At 40.0% G+C, this 18,857-nt stretch overlaps 2 protein-coding genes across 2 annotated transcripts; one reads left to right on the top strand and one right to left on the bottom strand.

The window, feature by feature from the left end:
* The first annotated feature begins 149 nt into the window (after window positions 1–149).
* Window positions 150–4,409, top strand: LOC135349253 (polypeptide N-acetylgalactosaminyltransferase 16-like). Its single transcript, XM_064547762.1, has 13 exons — window positions 150–219; window positions 294–324; window positions 463–567; window positions 673–740; window positions 791–978; window positions 1,123–1,207; window positions 1,486–1,570; window positions 1,758–1,861; window positions 2,075–2,207; window positions 3,106–3,189; window positions 3,278–3,362; window positions 3,481–3,625; window positions 4,145–4,409. The coding sequence occupies exons 1-11, from the start codon at window positions 150–152 to the stop codon at window positions 3,342–3,344; spliced, it is 1,020 nt and encodes a 339-aa protein (XP_064403832.1). The 3' UTR covers window positions 3,345–3,362; window positions 3,481–3,625; window positions 4,145–4,409.
* A 6,844-nt stretch (window positions 4,410–11,253) lies between these two features.
* LOC135348828 (beta-1,3-N-acetylglucosaminyltransferase lunatic fringe-like) lies at window positions 11,254–18,810 on the bottom strand. The gene is made up of 8 exons (XM_064547185.1): window positions 17,865–18,810; window positions 17,197–17,239; window positions 17,042–17,110; window positions 16,537–16,779; window positions 15,825–15,898; window positions 15,361–15,464; window positions 14,932–15,038; window positions 11,254–11,415 (listed from the first exon to the last, which is right to left on the bottom strand). Exons 1-8 carry the CDS (start codon window positions 18,808–18,810, stop codon window positions 11,319–11,321), a joined length of 1,683 nt encoding a protein of 560 aa, XP_064403255.1. The 3' UTR covers window positions 11,254–11,318.
* Between the last annotated feature and the right edge of the window lie 47 nt (window positions 18,811–18,857).

Genomic DNA, 18,857 nt, shown 5'->3' with positions numbered 1-18,857 from the left:
GAAAACATGCTGCAATTGATATTCAGAAATCACTTAGTAGTAGAAATATCAAATGAAAGATACCCTCCGATAAAAACGATCCACTCGTTCAGATCAGACTGAAAGAGGAAAGAAAATCACTAGGTCCAAAACTTCAGAATCGAATGAAAATGGCTCAAGAATCAAGGGACAGTGGCAAGCAGAGAAAGCTTCTTGTGGACAAGGTAGTTGGACCGTTTGGTAAGCAGCCCACTAGCAGTCCACTGGAGAAGAAGCCTCAATCAATTGCTGTACTGGGTGATTTTGACATGGAGTCATATCTCGGTGCTTAGAAGATAGTGAAAGGTGATGCTATGAAGAGCTTCCAGTTCAACCAGATAGTTAGCGATGCTACCCGTCCTGACAGATATGTGGTTTGTATTGTCTGCTCTTGATGGCTTCATTTCTAGAGATAAGGACATATTCCCCCACACTTGCATGTAGGTGTAAGAGCTCCCCTGCTGCTCAACAAGACAACCTCCCTCCAACCAGTGTCATCATCTGCTTCCATAATGAAGCTCGATCAGCTCTCCTCAGGACAATAGTCAGGTAAAAGCAACAAGCCTTGGAGTGTGTGCATAGTGACGTGTGTGTGTGTGTGTGTGTGTGTGTGTGTATAGTGACTGATGTGTGTGTGTGTGTGTGTGTGTGTAGTGTGCTGAACAGAAGCCCTCCAAAGCTAATACAAGAGATCATTTTAGTGGATGATTTCAGCCGTGATCGTAATGCTATTATTGTAGTTGAATCAATGACCTAACTATCTGCCCTACAGCACAAGATGGTGAACTGTTGCAAGCCATTCCTAAAGTGAAGTTGCTCCGTATGAAATCTAGACATGGTCTCATAAAGTCTCGGATTATTGGAACTGAACAAGCCATTGGTCCAGTGGTACTATTCCTGGACAGCCATTGTGAGGCCACTCAGGGATGGTTAGAACCTCTCCTCAGTCGGATCAAGGAAGTGAGTAGTGCCTACCAATAGGAAAAGCATTTTAAGAGTTTAACCAACTATGCAGCCTGGACTTTTTTGGACATTGTGTTATTATACCGATGGTGTAGATATCATGCACACCTCTTAGAGACGTGTGTTTCTTTTGTGCTACAGAACTCGTCTCACGTTGTTTCACCAGTTATTGATATTCTGAACAAAGACGACATGAGCTACACACTGGCTAGCCCCGTGGTCAGAGGTGGGTTACATTTAGTTACCCTATGAATTCCCCCAGGGCATCCCCTACCATCTATTGAGGTCATATAGGGAGTTTATATAAGGGACAAGTGATAAAACCATCCTCCTGTATGTAAAACACAGTAGAATTGATTGCCTGTAACAAAACAATGCTACATCTCAGAAACAACATGATATAGATAGTGCAATAGATTCACTACATTAATATTTGTTGTTTGTATATACTTAGCATTGTTTTGTACATGCATGTAGCTGCTCTGACTGGTTCTCTCACTGCAGGTGGTTTTGGGTCCAACCTTCACTTCAAGTGGGACACAATGTCCTCTAAGGAGATGCGATCACGATCACCAGTGGACCCCATCAGGTACCAGCCACCCATACACCTAGTTGTATATAACCGTGCATGTCTAGCTATACACCACCACCACCACCACCACCACCACCACCACCACATATGCATTGTGAGGGTGGAAACTAGCCAAACACTTCACCCAGACATGCAGGCATACTATATAACCACCCCCCCCCCCCCCCTCTGGTGGGGTTTGCAGGACCCCTGCAATTGCTGGAAGGCTGTTTGCAGTGGACAAGACATGGTTTGAGCACATTGGTCTGTATGATGGACAGATGGAGATATGGGGAGGAGAGAATGTGAGTAAGTCTGTCTCAATTAGCTATATAACAGCTGGCTTCTTAATTTTGCTATAGTGGCAACAACCATCATGCTATAACTTTTTATCTTAAGAATTCCCCCTTATACAATCTTGTATTTTACAGCATTCCACTCTCTCTATCTCATGCAGAGTTGTCCTAGCTTATACTGTATAATTATTATAATCTCTTATGACCACCATGCATGCACACACAGAGCTATCCCTGCGAGTGTGGATGTGTGGAGGTAGTATGGAGATCATTCCTTGTTCTCATGTTGGACACATCTTCCGGTCAGCCATGCCATACTCGTTTGGAGAGGGGAACTCGTACCACAGTACTGTTACAAGGTGAGGGGTGATCTTCAGCTAGTGTATCCATTGAAGTGTTTCGAATCCTGGGCTACAACCAGATACTATAGTGTAGTGAGTAAGTAATCAGTATAATTTTTGAAGCTTTATAAAAAACAATTAGCTTGTAGTACACCTCTTCAGTCCCTTAATTGAATTAAATGCCAACCTCATGAGAGAAGGTGCAAGTCACCCTGCCACTATATCCACTACAGTGTCTACACAGTGCATGGGCTATAGCTACACTTACTACTATACATTTGAGGTCAATCAGTCAATTGAAGTATAGCATTTCTTTGAGAGCAACTCCTGCTTCAAGTAGCCTCGAATCCATGCAGGCCTATTAAAATACGGCCTGGCACCTATTGCATGTGTAATTAATCATAGGCGTGGTCCATACACGCCCACGTACTATCTACTATAATTATATGTATTCTGAAGCTTTATAGCCTAGCTAGCTAGCTGTGGCACTCTATGGTGTTGTCGAGAAGGCTTGCACACTAGTCTGAAACCAGAAGAGGCCCTCTATGATGGTTGGATGGTCGTGATGTTTTGAACTTGGTTTCTGTACAAATGAGAGCTTCTTCTGGCTTCAGACTAGCCAGCAAGTCTTCTCGACAACGCAATAGAGAGCATAAGCCACAGCTTCAGAGGAGACAAGTATTTGTTAAAATTAATACGGAAAGAAACTAGTAAACAAACTAGTTTACGGTTTAATTTTACAAAGGTTTACTAAAGTATAACGAGTCACCCAGATTCTTGACTCAGTTCGCGCATGTGCACTATCACCCATGCAATAGAGACCAGGCCGTATTTTGATCGGCCTGGTCTCGAGGCTAGCTTCAAGTGAAGTGAAATGGGTTGTATTGAACTAGTATTTTTGTGTGGTTGCCTATAGGAACATTAGGCGCACTGTTGAGGTCTGGATGGACTCCTACAAGCCGTACTACTATGAGCAGAATCTCAAGGTGGATTTTGGAGAGTAAGTATATAGCTATTATACTAGCCATGCACACACTCAACCCATACAATAGTAATGAAGCAATGTTACTTATCTTGTGTTCATTCAGTATTTCAGAGAAACAAGAGTTGAGAGAGCAGTTGCATTGCAAGTTATTTTCAATGGTTCTTGGATAACATCTACCCTCAGTTTAGGTGAGTACACTATGTTCCTTCTCTTTCTTATAGATATCTCACATAAATCACATGTCAGGTCATGATGCATGCGTGCTACATGTAAGTACAACATGCAATGGAATTATTTGTTTTACAGTGCTCCACCAATTCAAGACTTCACTTATGGTCAACTGCGCACCATTGGCAGTGGTCTGTGCCTGGATGCTAGGAGGTCATTTGCTAGTCAGCCAGTGGTCCTCAGTCAGTGCTCCCCAACCAAAGACAAGTCTGTCAAGGGACAGGTAAACACTAACTGTATAGTAACACCATAATTAAATGGAGGAATGTGTGTGCACGGAGAAAAGAAATACGGAAACCTACAGAGAAAAGCATGAAAAGTAGCTATCCTAGCTAAAACCAGAAGGCTGCATGCAAACGATTGTAGCACTCTATACTAGTAGCAGATGATGCTAACAATACCCAGTAAGTGAGTAGCATAGTCACACTCGAAGCAATGAGCCAGAAACTAAGTTAACCACAAACATCCAGTTGTTGCTGCACTTTCCTTGTTTCTTTGACTCCTGTCTTAATGTAGCAGCAGGTATAGCAATGATAGGCTTACACTACTACGATTCTTAAACTAACAAAAGATGTAATACAAGATGGAGACAAAAATGCTGACTCAGCTGGTTGAAAAAGGTTGAAGGTGAATTTGAGGCCATATGCCACATCTACAAGTTTGTGTAATTTTGTCTCCTGTAAAGTTGCTCAACAGCAGACTGATGTTGATCATTTGTTTTTCTTTTTTTATTGTCCTGCAGTCGTATAGTCTATGTACTCCAAGGGAGGTGTCAAGCAGCGAACTCTGTGCCTTGGTGTAACTCTCAGGACAGCTCAAAGCTTCCAGCTCCAGTCTAATGGTCTCTTGGTGCACACTGCAACCCGACGCTGTGCTACCAGTAGCAATGAGCAGCACCTCACTCTAGTACAATGTGACACTGAACACAATACAGACACTTCTATTGAATGGGATTTTGTCATATCAACATAAATGTTTGCTCCATCACAAAATCAACTACAACTACTGTCTATTACCGTATAGCGGGTATATTTCGAGGGTATAAATTTTCGCGGATGGACCAAAGGATTTCGCGGATTTTATTTTCGTGGTCTGAGTTCCAGCCTTTTGGCGCATGCGCACATCAACATGCAGCTGTTACCACCACACCGTTAGCCTCGAATCCAGGCCTAGCCTATAACGGTGAGGCACCTCTTATTGTCGATAGGTGTGGTCAATAATACTGAACACGCCTACTATTCAATAAAGATATAAATTTTTGTGGGTATAAATTTTCGCGGTAGAGGCTCAATCCGCGAAAACCGCGAACATTTATACCCTCGAAATATACCCGCTATACGGTATCTATAAATGCTTTAGTGCGCATGCCCATATGCCAAATTTATATTTATATGAATGGGTGTGTTGGGAGGGGCTAAGTCGTGCAGTACAAGCTAGCTACGTATACATAGATCTACCATAATTATGCAAGCAGCAGTGAAGGAAAGCGGCCGGTGTATAATGAAAGACTCGAGGCTAGTCACTGGAATACTGAAAATTCCTAGAGCAATGCTTAACAGTGCATCTGGACCTGATGGAAAGAACGTGCAAGGTAAAACAATACAAGTTCAGTTCAGTGTAGCTCCTCTAGCAGATAATAAAAGCATCCAGACAGATAGCACAAATTAAATAAGTGTAGATCTATTTAATATAAGCAATTTGGGAGTCTAATAGTTATTGTTGTTCTTCCTCATCGTCTGCTTGACCTACCACTGGAACTCCATCCAACTTCTTCAGTTTGGGCACTCTCTTGAGAGCCTGCTCCCTCCAGTCTCCATCACCTGAGTGCTTCTCCTCTAGGGGATTGCCTGTATGGCCATACTATGTCATAATTATGTATTTGTAGGTACGAGCACAAAGCTAGCCAGTATGCTATAATTATCACCAATTCAACTCCATGCATGATATTCAACTGCGGTTAGTGGGTTAGGGAACAAGCTAGCCGGTGTGCTATGGTTCACCAACTTAATATTTTCCAAAACCACGGGCTTTGTTAAAAACAGGCAATGGCATTGGGTTGGTGAATCATAGCATACCGCCTAGCTTGTTCTTACCTACAAATACGAGGTCCTCAAGTTCTGTAGTTCACCAAGCTTCTGGAATTCACTCCATTCTTTGACATTATTGTTAGACATGCATGTACAGCACCTGAGGCAAGTTGCAATTATCAGCCAAGTTACTGTATGCACACTACATGCAAGCAACCACAAATACCAAAACAAACCCACAAACACATGCACACCAAAGCAACTGACTATACCTTTAGCTTAGCGAGCACTGTAATGCCTTTCAGTTTCTCAATATTGTTGTATGAGATTAGACAATTAGTATCCTCGTGCTATTAATCCCATATTGCACGAGTAGCCTTACTATTGATTGTTAATCGTTTGTGATGCAGTTTTAAGGACATTTTTAGCTGCAGTTTCAGTAAAAAAAATTTGCCACGGCCGTTATTCGAACGTGTGGTCGTCAAGGCAATTACTGATACGCGATTAATCACTGTACGAATCACAATGAATAATAGGACAACATGCGAATAAAAGCACTAAGACAGGTATGTCGTCACTTTTCCAATTATTGGTACCATAACATTATAATTATTTCCTTATACATTTGTAGGCTAAGGAGAAATTACTGGAAGAAAACGCTCCTGAGTCCATCTAATCTCAGCCACAAAGCAGTAAATTTTTTGTTTCACTACACGCTTTAATGTATGAATGTATCTGCATGTAAATGCATGAGATATATAAATGAGTATGACAAACAGGGAGAAAAAAAGAGAAAGAGGTACAACACATACTTTGAGAAGATTGTCTTGGTTACAAGATGCCTGCATTGTGCCGGTGAGTATCAATGATTAAGTTACGTATTAACTGTTTAAACGCAGTTTCTATAATCATTGTTTCTTGCATATACTGCCCCCAATATGTCTTTGCATGTTTGACACAAACCACAATCTTCTTTTACTTCAGAGCATTCGTTGCACCTCTTTTTTTCCTCTTCCTCCCTGTTTGTCATAATTAAACATCCTATTTACATACATGTACGTTCATACATTTAATTTAAACGTGTAGTGAAACAAATCTGCTTTGTGGATGAGACTAGCTAGATGGAGCGTTTTATTCTAGTAATTTTTCCTTAGCCTACAAAATGTATAAAGAATGCATGTACCAAGTATTATGTTTGAAAAGTGACGAAATATACCTGTCTTCGATAGTATCGTATGTTACTATATTTTGTTGTATCCACTTCTCTGTTAAAGAATACTTGCTTTAGAGCTGCAATTTTTGTTGCTTTGTTTTCTAGATTCGAGTGAATGGTTGCTGGGTTCAATGGAAACAGCAAATGATGGGAAGTATCAACTCATATACATGAATGTGTGCTGGACAGCCCACTTTACATGTACGCATGTATCTTGGAGACGTGTTTGACTAGATGTTGAAGTGAAGTACTGCTGACCAAACTACTAACATGGCAGTGCTGCTTTCGAATGCTCGAAACAATAATGGGATGCTATTCAACATTATTGTGGCCTTCAATTGCCAGGAATGGTTACCTACAAATTAATGTTTGTTTTGCTTACTTGGAATGCCATTGCAGCCTTTTCAGAAGAGCACGTATCCTATCGAGTTTTTGTGGAGAAGAAGGTTTGGAGCATCGGATTTACTCGAAAAACTTTTAGAAAATATGGCTGAGCAGTACCCAGTTTAAATTTATAGGCTGTTACACTCACATTTTATTTCTGTATGCAGTTTATAGCTTTTTGCACTCACATTTTATTATTTTTTGCACACTATTGCCAATTACTTTATTGCTTTTTATTGACGTTTTAATACTTTGTAATAGGTGGGAAATTTCTTTTTTGAGGTAGTACCTGGAAGAATCAGGTAGTACCCAATAGTCAGCCTAACCATAGAAACTCTTACTTGCACTTGATTCATCCTTGAGCAGCTGTAGTCTACACAGACACAGACACAGAGTGACAGACACACACACACAAACACACTACCGTATACCTCGCTTGCGCATGCGCACCAAGGCATAATGATTCGGCCTTGCTGCAAAAAGAACGTTGTAGATTTTAGGATAATTATGATTGATAACAAGTTGAAGAGGACTTTTACGGATCTTCTTCATTGGTACTTCTTTTGGTCGGTGTCATCTATATCTATCAATATGCTCCAAATACATATGCTACTTCATATACTAAAAGCTCACCACAAATAGAAGGTACTCCGAAGCAAAAGGTTACTAGATTAGAAGTTATTTCTAATGGTACTTGGGAGCAAAAGGTAGTGTTAACCCAACAAGTTCATTCAGGGTCAGATGTCTATTCTTCTATGGTTATTTGATCAGCATACATTGACACACGTGCGAGAAATGGTCGCAAACATTCCGTTAACACAGTAGTGATTTTTGCAGAGGTCTCTATGGAAATACGCAAACATGGGTTAATTGAATGAAGGCTGTGGTGCTGATTCCATTAACGCTAAAACTTTCAAGATTTTACTCTTTACTTTCTGTGGATTACTCAACATTACCCAAAACTTACTCATGAGGAAGTAATGATTGATTGTTACGATCTTGAACTCCATGAAAACAGCACCGCTTTTGTGCGTTACCGTCCACTTCCAAACTCGAAAGAAGCAATAACAAGTACTATTGACATTACATACCCTGCACGTAGAGATGACTATAAAGACAAAGTTGTTGTTTGTACAAACTGCTTTGGCAAACCACCTTGGTTAAGTGAGTGGCTGAAATATCAGAAGACTATTGGAGTTGATTTGGTTCAATTATATGTTGAAGAGCAATTTATAAGTGACAATGAAAATCTCAAAATTGTTGAAAGTTATATTCAAGAAGGTTTCCTGAAAGTAGAGAATCGCAAAACATATTTCGATATATCACAGATTTACTACCACTCACAACTTCTAAACTATCATGATTGTATGTATCACTATTGAGAAGTGTTTGAATTTGCCTTCTTTTTAGATACTGATGACTTTTTTATCCCACGTTTACCTAACAAGACTAATATACATGACTACATCAATCAATTTTTCCTTGAGGACAATCAAGTATCAGCTGAATTTGTATGGCTCAAATATTTTCCGGATTGTGGCTTAACACAACCGTTATCAAATTTGAAAGACGGAAATATAACACGTTTACTCAAAGTTAAAGAATTCTGGACGGCACCGGAGACAAAATTTGCTTGTAGACCAACCCTGACGACATCGGTTGGAATTCATTCTACAGCTGGAAGGTTGGGAGGAACAACAATCGTTCATCCACCTGGCAATGTAGCTTACATAGCTCATGTTAGGGCTCAGGAATTAATACACCTACCTCGTAATGCTAATTGCAAAATTTAAACGATATCACAGCTATAATGATAATTATATGCATCATAATTATAATAGAATATGGGTGAAATTCAATACTATATCTAGTCTTGTTTTTGTATTATAAGCATAGAGAAAGAAGTCAACTAATTATAACGAGCTACGGTAGTGTTGTAAGCTGTGCTAATGCCTCTCGCCATGTAGTGTTAATCTATAATATTTCCCACCTATATACTGACGTGCACTTTTGCCATGCACCTCAGGGCTACAAGGGAATTTGAAAATTATGGCTTATAAATTGGCACCTCAAGTATAATTATTGCAGTGAAAATACAATATAATGGTGTTTTCGAAATGTCTTGCATGAGAAACTAAATATCATAAATGAAAACATGGGTGTATATAGGTCTAGTCTGTAGACTTCAGTTCATCGAAAATTTTGCCGTGTACTTGCATGCAGAAAGGTATTTATTTAGCCTCCTTCACCGGCCTTCGAAGAGAAAAGAACATTTGCGTATCTGAATTGTAGAGTATATAGTTCAGCGGTGCTATATATGTATATAGCTTGCATTATACTGGCTGGCAGGAATCAAATTAAAAACTCTATGCACTGCACTGATAGCTCGTCAGAATGGGGAGGATATTTAAGGATAATTGGATCGATGTCGGGGTGGAATTGTATTTATAGTCCATGCATTGCTATAGACTGGCGGTGACAGCCCCTCGCATGCGTAGCGCGAGGGACTGGCAAACTTCCTATCAGTCACTCGTCTCAGCTGCAATGAGCATTGCAGCCTATCAGATTGCTCAACATCATATTAGCCCTGTAATTGTAACCGCACTTACACTTCAGGGAATTCAATATATAGTAGCTAAATCTCATAGCAAAATTTAACCACATTATCTACATGCATGTTTGGTAGTGTCATATGATCTATACACTTCCGCTGAGACGAGTGACTTATATAGGCAGTTGGCCAGTCGCTTGCGCTTGTCGCCGCCAGTCTAGCATTGCTGCATGTACCCTAATTTTCGAGGCACTAAATTTTCGTTTTTCTGGGTCAATCCTCAAAAATAACCAGCTACGGTATTTGTTGCACAATGTCAATTTTGTGGGGAAAACTGAATCTAATTGTTGAGGCCGTGCATGTTCTTGTAAATCATGCTTACTTTATTGCATGGGTGTGTACAACTTGCAACCTGTACAGCTGTCCTACAATCCACGATTATTATTCATTCACTTCACTATAGCTACACCCCAACCAATGCACATTAGCAAACAGATTGAATTATTAATAGATTTGGTCAATAAAATTGAAACTAAGCGACAAAAACAATAAATGAGAAAACAATGAAGCGAACACTTTCATCATAGCTGCTGCAACAAACCTACAGCTCTGTGTCTAGCTATATATATAGCTCTGTGTACGACTTGATACAAATTTACAATAATTTTGCGCATGCGCAAACAGTCAGTAGTATATATAGGCCTCCTTTTCTTCATTAGACGCCTGCGAAGAAGACTAACTCAGTAACTGTATGTGCCTGAAGCCATGCTAACTGTACATTCCTCTTGCAGGAGGATTACACGACCTGACATTAACATTATACAGCTTTGTTATATCATGTCCTGTGCATTAGATTCATTCACTTGGCACTATAACTTTTCTAAAAGGGTATATGCACTATATATGCAGTCCATGCACTGAGTCAGTGTTTGATGTACCTAGCTCAGTACATCAAAGAGCAGCAATTTTATTTTGTTATACCATTATACTGAAAAAAGTGAGAGAACTCACTTTTCTATACAACCAGTATATAGGTTGCACATTATGATTGACTGTGCTATATTGCATGTGTTTTAGTGTTGCCTATATTGTTCTTAAAGTGTTAATATGTATAGTTATAACATGGGCACGAGGGACGTATGCATGGTATATATTGCACTGAATTGAAGCCCGAAGGCTGAGTACCACGCATGCATGCATGCATGCATCCTGAGGTATATTAGTATAATTACGTTGTGCTATAGATATTGCCTGAGCAAGAAAGATTGTTACGACACCCTTGTGAAGTCGCTTAAATATAGATACATGGAAGTCTCTATGTTCTGTGCAGGATTTATGCTATAATTATAGTCAGACACAAACTAACGTCCTGCATGAGCTTAATGCTCACACTGAACCGCTTAAGGAAATATACTGTATAGCGTGACATTTTGAGACACTAAACTTTCATGGAAAAACATTTCGTTGGCACTATATGGGTATGTCAATGCAACGTTAGGGTATATATGTCAATGCATGTTGCATCCGCTGTTGCTATGTCATGGAGCAATTTTGGTGGAGGATTGCTAACCCTCGAAAACAGAAATTTCGTGCTATATACATTGAACCGGGCCGTTAGAAAATATAAAGTATAATATGCTGTGGTCATTATTTTCTTGTTGTTTTTGTCACTTAGCTTCAATTTAAGAATAAATGATATAATTATTGGTTGGAAAATAAGCACAAAATTATAAAAGCAGAATTATTTTGGTTTTTTTCGTCGTTTAATATAGTTATCTCGTGCTTTTTTGGTACAGCGGGGCAGTGATGGGTAGAGAAAGCAGTGTAGAGAGTAAAATCTGCAGCAGAAAGACAAACAATCAATTAACAAACACAATCCAAATTTGGGTTAATGCATAGCACAAAACATGCTGAGTTAACATTTAGCATTCCAACTGAACTACAATTACACGTGTATAGTTCATGGTTCTACGGTTCCAAGGCATCCAAGCGTTCCATGCATGGTTCCTATAATATTGTTCTAATAATCCTTGGTTCCAAGCATTTGTATTATATTGAGCACTGTAAAAAATAATGTGTGATTTTTTAGCGTGGCTATTATGGCAAATGTGCGTTTTTTCCTGATATTTTACCAAAATAGTCAGGCACTTGCGTGAAATAAGAATGCTAATTTCATTGGGTCTTAAGGCCATCATACACCAGGCAACTTAGGCAATCTGTTGCCTACAACAGCCATCATTATAATAACGCAGGCCACCATACACCAGGCAACTTAGGCAATATTATGTTGCCTACAACAGCCATCATTATAATAACGCAGGCCACCATACACCAGGCAACTTAGGCAATATTATGTTGCCTACAACAGTTGTAGGCAACGAATTGCTCGTGTATGTTACAAAATTGTTTATTTGTTGCCTGAAGTTGATCCATGGTTAACTTCCAGGCAATCTGTTGCCTGAAAGATCAAAGGATTTACTGAAGATTCATCATTATGCCTCGAGGCGTAGCCGCACGAGGGATACGGTAAAGCTGACTGTGTGTGTGTGTGTGTGTGTGTGTGTGTGTGTGCGTGTGTGTCTGTGTGTCTGTTCCAGCTGTAACTGCTCAACGGTTGCAATGCGACGAAAACTAACAGCTTCTATAGGCTTCTAGCCACGTTCTCTTGGATTTTGATTTGTGGATTAGCAAACTAAAGCTTCTTTCTCGAGTTATGGCTAGTTTGACTCACATTGAAGGCTGTTGCAGTCTCTTCAGAATCTTTCATAGCATCATCTGTCCGCACAAACTTTCTATTCAACATATGAGTTAGCCTTGCACTAAAGCGCTAGCTTTTTGTTAGCTACAAGACTCAGAAAATACCTGTTAAAACAGCTAGCTAGCAGTAGCCATTTGTGAAATTGATCTCTTTGGACACACCCTTTAATTATTCCTATGGATGTAATGCGCATGCGCGCTCATTCCCCAGATCCAGATCCTCCTGGCAGAATCATATTTTTCTTGAGGGCCTGGTAAGCCACAAAACACTACTATAGATAACAATATGTATGTACACAAGTCTTTTCTTCTTAAATATTATAATTATACACTGCATGAACTACAGATCCAATTTTCTTCTTTCTTGAGGTCCTGGTATTAAAGCCACATAATACAACAATAGATGCATGTAATAAGTCTTTTCTTCTCAGTGACTTTATATAGATAAGCTAACTTTAAGAAATAATTATGCACTTCCGCTTATAATTAATTGAAAACAAAATCTTCTTCTTTGTTGCTTCCTAGATCCTTGAGGTCCTGGTATAAGCAGCCACAAAACACAACAATGATACCATAATTATACAATTGCAAGTCAGTTTTAGACAGATTATTTTATACACTTTTTCCTCTTCTATACTTTCTCTTCTATACTTTTGAGCGAAAGCAAATCATGGCGAGAGGCATTAGCACAGCGCCAGCTTGAACACTAGTTATTTTTTAAAGGGCCCTGACAGGCTCTGGGAAAAAGTCCATATAGGAACAGGCTATGATTTTTGCGATTTAAATACCAGATGATAGAGCAAAGAATTGCCTGCGCATTGATATGCTTAGTGTGCACATACCTCATTCTATGCCTGAGTTATGCGCGTTGGAAACTCGAAGTTGTGAAACAGCAGTATTGAGAAACGCCCACGCAAAATTGGGAAGGGTAAGGTAATGGTGGCTGCTTAGACAAAGCGCTTCAGTGGAAAGAGTTGGATTTAGAGTATCAGATTTTGCAGAGAGGTACGTAGTACATAACTATAAACTATTTTGAGATTATACACTGTGAAGTCTGGGTATTACTCAATTACTAACTGCTCCAATATGGCCCCTTCCCAGACTGTCATTACTATGCTGCCATAATGATGCCTCGAAGCGTAGCCGCATGAGGGATATGGTAAAGCTGACTGTGTGTGTGTGTGTGTGTGTGTGTCTGTTCCAGCTGTAACTGCTCAACAGATGCAATGCGAGGAAAACTAACAGCTTCTAGCCACGTTCTTTTGGATTTTGATTCGTGGATTTGCAAACTAAAGCTTTGCTCTCTAGTTATGGCTAATTTTTATGCCTCGGTGCGCATGCGTAAGCGAGGTATATATACGGTAGTGTGTTTGTGTGTCTGTCTGTCTGTGTGTGTAGACTGCTACAGCTGCTCAAGGATCAATCAAGTGTAAGTAAGAGTTTCTATAGGCTTCTATAGTCATGTTTTCTTGGATTTTAATTCGTGGATTTGCAAAATAATGCTTCGTTCTCGAGTTATGCCTAGTTTAGCGTACTTGGAATGCCATTGCAGCCTTTTCAGAAGAGTGCATAGCAAAACTTGTTCACCGAGTTTTGCTCTACTTAGTTAGTTAGCTCTGCACTAGAACGCTAGCTATTGGTAGCTGCAAGAGTGAGAAAAGAGCTGCAAGGAGGCTCTGCTGATGCAGCCATTAATTTTAGATTTGAACTTTTGGCATCGATCGTTTTTAACAACAATCATGGCCAATCATTACCCACTCCTGTGATTTAGCCTTGATTCTAGGCCGCACTGAAGATTGAGGCCTTGTGAAGGAGGCTACCTGTGATTCTGCCTACATGCAGAATGCAAAATATTAATGTATAAAAGCTAGTAGCTTTGGCACCTCACCGAGGCATCAGCACCCGCGGTGCTTTCATACTTACAGTGAAGGCTGTTGTAGTTTCTTCAGAACTTTTCGTAGCATCATCTGTTCACACAAAGTTTCTATTCAGGCAATTATCTTTCACTTGTTTTCGTAACAACTGTTATCTCTGGGAAAAACACGAAATTTCACCTCCGGAAAGACCCCGTCCCGGATCCACCTCCTGGGCAGCGCTTTCCCCCATTCTATTATGTGCCCTCCCTCCACCATAAAACATCTTCTTACGGCCCTGCTCATCCAAGCAGTCTTATGAAAGGAAAATTGTCTCAGGTAAACTGAAGCGCTACATACGCCTTTGAAGTTAGGTTGGCTACTACTCAGGGACACTTGGTTTATGCATGTACCTACAACATTACAGTACTGGGGCACCCCTAAATGTGATCCCTGAAATAGCTAGTATACCTATTGTATAGCGGGTATATTTCGAGGATAATATTATAAACTTTCGCGGAATGACCATTAGAAAGATTTTCACGGATTTAATTTTCGCGTAATAGCAGCTTTTCTGCAGCATGCATGCGATATTAAATTTGTGGGTATAAATTTTCGCGGTACATGCTTAATCAGCGAAAACCGCAAACATTAATACCCTCGAACTATTACACGCTATACGGTATCTATTACCAACTAGTTACGTACAATTGCTATATACTGTACATGGTATGTGCAGCTTACTGTGTTTTGTCTTCTTGTTCAGAGTAGAGGGCCTGAGGCACAGCGATATGGTTGAATGTTCCGGGCGCACCCCAATTAATTGCACCCCAGCCATAAGCATAAGCAATCTGTGTGGGCGTATAGAACAATCATGTTACCATAAAAGATGCTAAAAACACAGTATAATTATGTGAATAACTGTAGGAAGCACAGAGTCATAATTTATAACATACAGCTGAGGGAAAGCCATGAAAATTGCTGGGTGCTCAATAAAACATACTGTCGCCCAAAAACTTTTATCCATCTAAAATAACTACCATACGGTATAATTGTGTGTGATAAAAGGGGAACCCTCAAAAAGGTAACATTGTGGATTTCCTGTCCAGTGCTCACCGAGAGAACGCTGTACATTGTAGAGTGTGTATGTATCTGTCATAGTATCTGTCATACCTTTTCGTCCAGCTCCTTTTGTAACCTCTTTGTCGCATCCCATAGTCCTAGTCCGTGGGTGTAGATCATCTCCGTTCTTGACAAATTCTGATTCAGCAACACTCCTACAAATCGTGATTATGTGTGCATTGAATGATTCGCATACTTCGATTCTCAGCTTTCACAAAATGATTGATGAGAGTATTAAGTTGAGAGACGATCACAAGGACAATTTAACGATGTACATGTAGCTTCTCTTCATGCAAAGTATAGCATCATGCATACATACAAGCAACACATTCACATAACCAGTGAAGTTACAAGCACTAGCTCAGCTCAGACACACACACAATTATATAACACGATGTAATTATTAAGTGTACCACACTGTACACTACATGTATGTACGTGTGCTTTATAAACTATTCAGAGATTTGTACAGCTAGCTTATAATACAGTGATCTATCATGGTGGATGTTACTCACCTACCACTACGCCCACAGTCACATCTTCTGGCTCTAGAGTATTGCTGCAAGAGTTTGCAAACTCTTGCCCACCTCTGCACGTGTAGCAAAAGTAATACAGCAAGTGTAAATTTAATGTAGGCAAACGAATCCATAGCAAATTTTGTTATGGGTGTTAACAGCTTGAAGAATGGAGGCAGTAGACATGCAGTTCTAAAGCCCAGAGCTATATAATAGTTAGACACTGTTTAGGAAGTTTCTACATGATTTAGAAGCCTAAAGGGCTGGTTGTAGTATCCCGAACGCAGTGAGGGTTCTACTAGCCCTGAGGACTTCTAAATCATGTGGAAACTTCCTAAACAGTGTCTAAGCATTTTAGATCATAGCAACCATGAGTATTTAGCCAATCAGATTTGAATGTTCTTATCTAATCTTTGCTACATGATTTTCTAAGTGAAGTACATGATTTTCTATGTTGGATAGAACACTCCCTTCAGCCAATCAGATTACAGTATTTATGGTATACATGATCTAAAATACAATAGCTAAGACAGTACGGGAATGTGTGTGTACATTCACTATAAACAATATTAATAAATGCAAACACACAACATTCAGGCCTCTAGTGTTAGCGTTGCTGGAGAAAGAAATCAAACTTAATGCACACACTCACAGTGAGTACTACATGGGTCAGAAATGGACTAACCATTCTATCCATGATGATGTAACTCACACTAGATAAGGCTTGGCGAGCTCCAGCATGGCTCTACTTAGACAATACATCCCACCAACAGCAAAGTGATACTTTTGTCCAGGCTTCCCGTACTTTGCCCCGTGTATCACAGCTCTGGGTATAGTCCAAGCTGATCCAGAGCGTCCAAAGTAAATTGGTTCTTCTCTTGGTCGGAACTTTGACAGCTGCTCAACTAAAGACCTCAACAGTACGTAAATATCGTCATCAACATGGCATAACCAACTAAAGGGAGATGAGGAGATTCATTATATAAAGTATTAAATTTAATTTCCAGTAAAACACACATAAAAATATTTTCTTTAGAGCTTGTTTAATTCAATTAACACCCCCCCTTAGCGTAGTAGCACTAACACTTATAAGGAATCCCAATAATAAACCCGAGTGTATGGTGAGGTTGGTATAACTTACCCGTCACAGTACTCTTTGCTCTAAGGGACGAGGGCCAAACCATATATTTACCTGAAAGACCTACTAAGACACTCACTCATAATGGAGGTTCTCATCTCTGAACATCAGGGACAGCTCAGTGCCAGCCTTGCAGCAAAGGTCATTTCTGCATCAGTATAATACAAGCATACTCATATACAGCCTGCTCCTATAGCAAAGAAGTGTAACATCGACTTATAGTTGTTTGCATACCTTTGATATGATGCATGGCAAGGAACATCGATGTACTTGAGTCCTGCACAAGTACGTGTAAATGCTATTAGCTTAAACCTTAAAAGAATATTACAAAGGGACAATCTATAGTTATTTAATGTAGGGATGTGCCCACACTGGTTGGTGGAGTTGGCACTACATGTATTTAACTAACCACCTGAGACAAAAATAACCACCACGGCACTAGACAAAAAATAACGTCTAGGCTTAGTTGAGATTGAGATTGAAAATAGCCACCATGCAACAGTTCTGGGCACACCACTGGTCTAGATTAGTCTCATGAATCAGCCGCACCTTTGGTGTCCGTCTGAGCACTCTTTACGTGAAGTCATTTCACAATGGAATGTATTACGTCACTGTACAAGCTAACAAAACCATAAAAATGCAACTACATCCGCTATCTCTGCTCAGCCACATCACTGCTTGCTGCTCAACCGCATGTAAAGTTTCACTATTTGCTGCCTCCTATTCAAGTCACCTGATGCTTGTGAGCAATCTCATTGGTCACGTTGGAAATCCACCGTGGCCCATGAGTTCACGTAAAGAGTGCTCAGACGGACACCAAAGGTGCGGCTGATTCATGAGACTATGGTCTAGATATACGTGCAAAATAAATACAAATGAATGGTTAAACTTAGCATCCATACCAGCTCTCCCTTTCCATTTCGTATCTCCTCCATCTGTGACCAGAAATACGTTACTGGTGTTGACTGTAGTGAGCCAAGTATCAAACAAAACTGGCAGTCTTTGCTCATGGTACTTCATTGTGGTCCTCAACGTAAACAATATGTTGTTACCAGCTTGTTCGTTAGCAGTTAAAGGTCGTGGAGTCAGTGTGTCATCTGTTTCTACTAAGGGTCCAGGATCATTATCAGCTAGATACTTAGCAAATAACAACGATAAATTAAAGTGACGTCTCTTCAAGTGGTGGTGTTGTAAAGCTGCTTTTTTCTGTTTCTGCAATAATCCATGGACCAAGTTGCTTTTACTTGCTCCGTCCACAGCCACAGGTTTATAAGCATCTAATATTTCGTTTTCCTGAGCTGAGTGGTGCGGTAAAGCAACTTTTTTCTGCGGCAATCTATGGACCACTTTTTCCAAGTTGCTTTTACTTGCTCCGTCCACAGGTTTATAAGTATCTTTTTCCTGAGCTGGGTGGTGTCGTAAAGCTACTTTTTTCTGTGATAATGTAGCCACTTTTTCCAAGTTGTTTTTATTTACTCCGTCTACAACCACAGGTTCATTTTCCTGAGCTGGGTGGTGTTGTAAAGCTGTTCTTTTCTGCGGTAATCCATCGACCACTTTTTCCAAGTTGTTTCTACCTGCTTCGTTCACAGCTACAGGTTTATCAGCATGTGGTTTATAAGAGTCTAGTGATTCGTCTCTTTTATCTTCTTGAGCTGAATTGTGATCAACATCTATGTAGGCTTTCTTGAAGATGAATGTATCCAAAGTTGTGGTTAAAAATGTTGAACTGTCTCGGTTAAGGTTAGGAATCTTGGGGCTTAGAACCTTTGTCATAAAATAGCCTTGAGTAATCAGTAGCAATATTACTGCACATATCAACCACAGTGAACAATTCTTCTTTGCCATGGCTAGACCAGAGATAGAGTAATAGTACTTTATCTCTGGCCGGCTAG

This window comes from Halichondria panicea, chromosome 15 (genome assembly GCF_963675165.1).
Source record: "Halichondria panicea chromosome 15, odHalPani1.1, whole genome shotgun sequence".
Lineage (NCBI taxonomy): Eukaryota > Metazoa > Porifera > Demospongiae > Suberitida > Halichondriidae > Halichondria > Halichondria panicea.
This window is presented reverse-complemented; position numbering and strand designations above follow the sequence as displayed.